This window comes from Ixodes scapularis, unplaced genomic scaffold, assembly GCF_016920785.2.
Source record: "Ixodes scapularis isolate PalLabHiFi unplaced genomic scaffold, ASM1692078v2 PGA_scaffold10__122_contigs__length_95168666, whole genome shotgun sequence".
Lineage (NCBI taxonomy): Eukaryota > Metazoa > Arthropoda > Arachnida > Ixodida > Ixodidae > Ixodes > Ixodes scapularis.
The window spans coordinates 90114917-90118930 of NW_024609836.1; the positions used below are offsets into that span (position 1 = coordinate 90114917).

Sequence of the window (4014 nt, forward strand, 5' to 3'; positions counted from 1 at the left end):
GCACCTATTTGCAACGCTTTTGACAGCGCACTTCACGGGAAAGGGGTTTATTATACCCTTTTCCTTAGCGTCAGATTCGAGCCACGATGATTGGCTGTTTGTTCCCTACCGTCCCATTCACTGCATTTTGCGCAAAAGACGCAGTGAATGGGACGCAGACTGCGTACAAAAATTATGCTGCTTCCACAATCTCTCAAAGCAAAGCTGAGCCAACCATCCAGCTCAGCGAGGAAGAAGCCTGCGAAGAAACAGCAGCCGCGTAACAGCGCGGCCCGTGGGCCACCCACGGCCCGGCCCATGGATCAGTGCAGTCGCCGCTACGAACGCCTCCTCGACTCCGTCGTCCTGAAACGTCGCCGGCGGCGTCGCAGAGCCAGCCAGGTCCTCCAAAGCCTACGCCACTTCACTGAAGCGGACGGCGTCGTGGCCCTAGCGTCGCTCAAGTGCGACGCGCCGAAGCTCGCCCAACTGGACGACTTCCTCGATGACCTGGTCCTGGTGCTCCACAACTATCTCTTCAGCTCCAACGAGCACGTTGTGCGCGTCGCACTCGACGTGGTCAGGAGTGCCGTGGCCCGCCGCTGCCACCGGCTCAAGCAGTGCAACCTGGAACACCTCCTGGGCTCTCTTCTGCGGACCTTGGTTGCCGCGCCGTCGCCCGCTGTCTTCTGCATGGCCAGGGTGTCTCTGCAGGAGCTGCTGCGCGCAGAACCGGAACTCACGTCGTCCGCACTTGCGCAGTTGGTGCGCCGTTGCGAGGCTCGTCAGGTGGTCGAGATCTACATGCAGCTGATCGCGTACGTGCTCACTTCCGAGGACCTCCTGCTGTCTGTGCTGGACCGCCTGGTGGCGCTGGCTGTGCGAGACCTGTGCCACGATAACATGGCGCATCGCTTCTGCGCCTTTGAGGCAATCTACGCGCTTCACTACAGGTCAGCACCACCGTTTATTCATATATTATTTTAATATTTCATTGGAGTGGGAACCACACTCTTGGGCCTTACTGAGTGCCTTATATAGCAGTAATAGTAATAGTAACCTTCATTGGCTCAGGAAAGCCGTGGCACCGCAGACATGCAAAGCCAATATTATTGAGCCCCGTGATGCCGCGTCCAGTGATGGTGATTATGTCATATGTGTATACAAGATGAGGATGACATGATGTTTTGATTATCACGAAAACCGCTGCCCGATGTATCGGTTTTTTGGTGAAGGTTCAGGAGAGTCAGCCAGCGAGCTCGATGAACGTTGGCACCACGATGTGCTTGAAAGACAAATCATGGGTTTTTCTTTTATTCTGTGCAGTCAATCAGAAGAATGACCTTCCTCGAATCAGTTGGACCCATGAGACGACCGACCAGGGGCGCTACGTTGCACGTTTTGGACTCTCAGGAGACTAGGAAGAAGGAAGTGACGTAGGTGTGTATGAACGTATCTTAGCAGATGCCGTCATCAGCGACTCCACTGATCAACATCCAAAGAGCGCTGTTGACGTCACTTCCTTCTCCCTAGTCTCCTAGGAGTCCAAAACGTGCAACATAGCCCCCCAGTACCCCGCCGCACGCTCTTCGGTGCAAACAGAATTAATGCCTTTTTGTGAAGTGCGACTTCATAACCATCGAAGGGCGATACCTTCCGCTCTTATTGGCTGAGTAGATCGAAGGAATATTAGTGATATCGATATTCCGAACGCGTCGCAGTGCAGCGTCCACTCAGGAACTTGCGTGATTGCGAGAGGCTGAACGTCTCTTCTCTGGTCCTCCAGGTACCTTAGTCGCCAAGACGTTCTCAGGTACGCCGAGCAGATCTCGCTTCCAGGACCCCTGGTGGAAGCCCTGAAGCGGCGACTACGGCGACGCTACGTCCCTCCGCTGCGCGCCGACTCTCTCCGACCTCACATGATGGCCGAGCCGGACTTCGCCTGGATCAGCCAGGGGCTCGGAGCGCGAAAATCCCGTTTCGAAGACGCTGACCTGGGGTCCCGCCTCGGGGCTCCAAGCTGACAGGACGACCGACCCAATCTCCTCCACGCGTGGGCAGTCGATAACTGCCCACGTGGCAGTTATCGACGTCGGCTCGAAGTACCCCCGATGAAAATACAGACCGAGAAGCTAGTGTCATACTGTCCACTCATTTGTTTACTCGGAAAACAGTTGTGGAATCATCAAAGCGACATCACGGATCGAGTCGGGCTACGATCAATCGCCTGCAAGTGCCGAGTCTCTCCATTTCAGTTTTTTTGTACAATTCGCACGGATGAAACGGGGAGTAAAGATAAAAAAAACGGCCTGCGTATACGATTTTGCGTGGAAAGCGCCGCAAACCCGGTCTCGTCGGCTCGATTGTGGGCCTCGTCGTCCGCTCCGCACGGAGCCCCTATAATTAAACGCTTAGAGTATCGACACTTTATTTTCCAATTATCTTGTCGCCGCCACCGTTTCGGTGCCCAGAGCAGAGCGGGCGTAATTGGCGATGGTCATCATTTGAAACTTCGACTTACCGAAATTTAGATGTACGGTGGCAGGAAGCTGTGGAAATATCGTTTCGCGTTGTGCGCAAAACTGTTCCAACATTTTTTTTAAAGGCTCAGCGGTTTTTTTTTTTTTTTTTGCAATATAAGATAAGCGTTTAAAAAATAACCTACAGCTCTATAATTTGAGCCCCGAGATGGCTGAAGGTTTGTTATCCAGAAGCGTATCTCTTATCTAAAGTGGCGAGTCGATGGAGCACATGATTATCGCTTCGCAACCAATCAGATTGCGACGCTGCAGCTGATAAGAGCGCCAGAGAACCAATCACGGCGCAAGAAACGTGTGAAGACGATAAGCCACGCCCCCGCGTTTCTCAAGCTGCCGGTGACTATAGAAAAACTCAACTCTGACGTCACATCACTGCGGTGGCGCTGCTATCGGCACTGCGCATGCGCAGGCACTTCGCTGCTCCCGATTTCGGTTTCTGCGCACGCGCAGTGCCCCCACCTGGTGGCGTGGGCAAAGCGAGCTTGTTTGTAAGCAGCGTATTGGTGTACACACTCGAGTACAGTGCAATCCACTTTTATCGATAATGTGAAAACCCGATACGTCAATCGTTATCACTGGTTATCGTTGTATCAGGATTAGAAACCAATCGTTTCGTCTAGAAACGGATCGTTATAAGCGGTACATCGTTATGTGTGCTATCGTTATAAGTGGATTGCACTGTACTGGTCTGTCATAGTCGCCCAATATACGCTAGGGGCGCTTCTGCTCTCCTCACTGTGGGTAGCGCACGTGCTACCCACGCGGTTATGTTTTAATTATCCTAGTTCACAGAAGCCAGGCATCGCACGTGCTTGCACCAGCACAGCTAGTTGAAGTATGCTCACTCTGGGTTGTGATCAAATTCCACCAGGGGGCGACACACAAATAGCTCACCGCGAATACCGGCTAGCGAGCGTCATCGCCGAATTGTGCTGGTGGTTGTTCCCGCTTGTTCTCGCAGAAAGAAACAAGCATGATGACGCGAAATCTCTGCCGCACAACGCACTCAGCGACCAAGTACTTGTGCCGTGTGTGTGTTTAGACAGGCGGTAGATATATATTCAGCCTCAATGGGCGACTTGTCTCTCAGCTGCATAGACGAAACATTCAGTCGGTGCCGTACAGCCGCTCCCCTAGTGTCCCATTAATGTGCACCACGCAGAAGTGACACACGACCGCACGCCGGTGGATACGATGCTCACCCAGATCGAAACGGGCAGGGGCGCGGGATTGAGCCCACGATCCCTGCAAGTCCTGCAGCGCGAGCTTTCGCTCAATAGGGAGTTTTAGGAGACCGTGCTTCCCCCACCGCTAACCCTCCGCTGCGAAGAAACCACCACTGCGCCTGCGCGCCGATGGCCTTGGCTGTAGAGTTCCGGCTAACGTAGCTGGTTGCGGACAGCGTTGCGGGACGGCGGAACCGATCTACGAAAACGCCCTAATATACGCACTCCGAGCTACGCTGCGCGAGCACGCTCGGTCACCGATCCCCATT

The 4014-nt window shown here is 53.8% G+C and overlaps 1 protein-coding gene across 1 annotated transcript; it reads left to right on the forward strand.

Moving 5' to 3' along the window:
- Nucleotides 1–297: 297 nt before the first annotated feature.
- LOC8033725 lies at nucleotides 298–2003 on the forward strand. Its single transcript, XM_002405526.3, has 2 exons — nucleotides 298–932; nucleotides 1766–2003. Exons 1-2 carry the CDS (start codon nucleotides 298–300, stop codon nucleotides 2001–2003), a joined length of 873 nt encoding a protein of 290 aa, XP_002405570.3.
- The last annotated feature ends 2011 nt before the right edge of the window (nucleotides 2004–4014 follow it).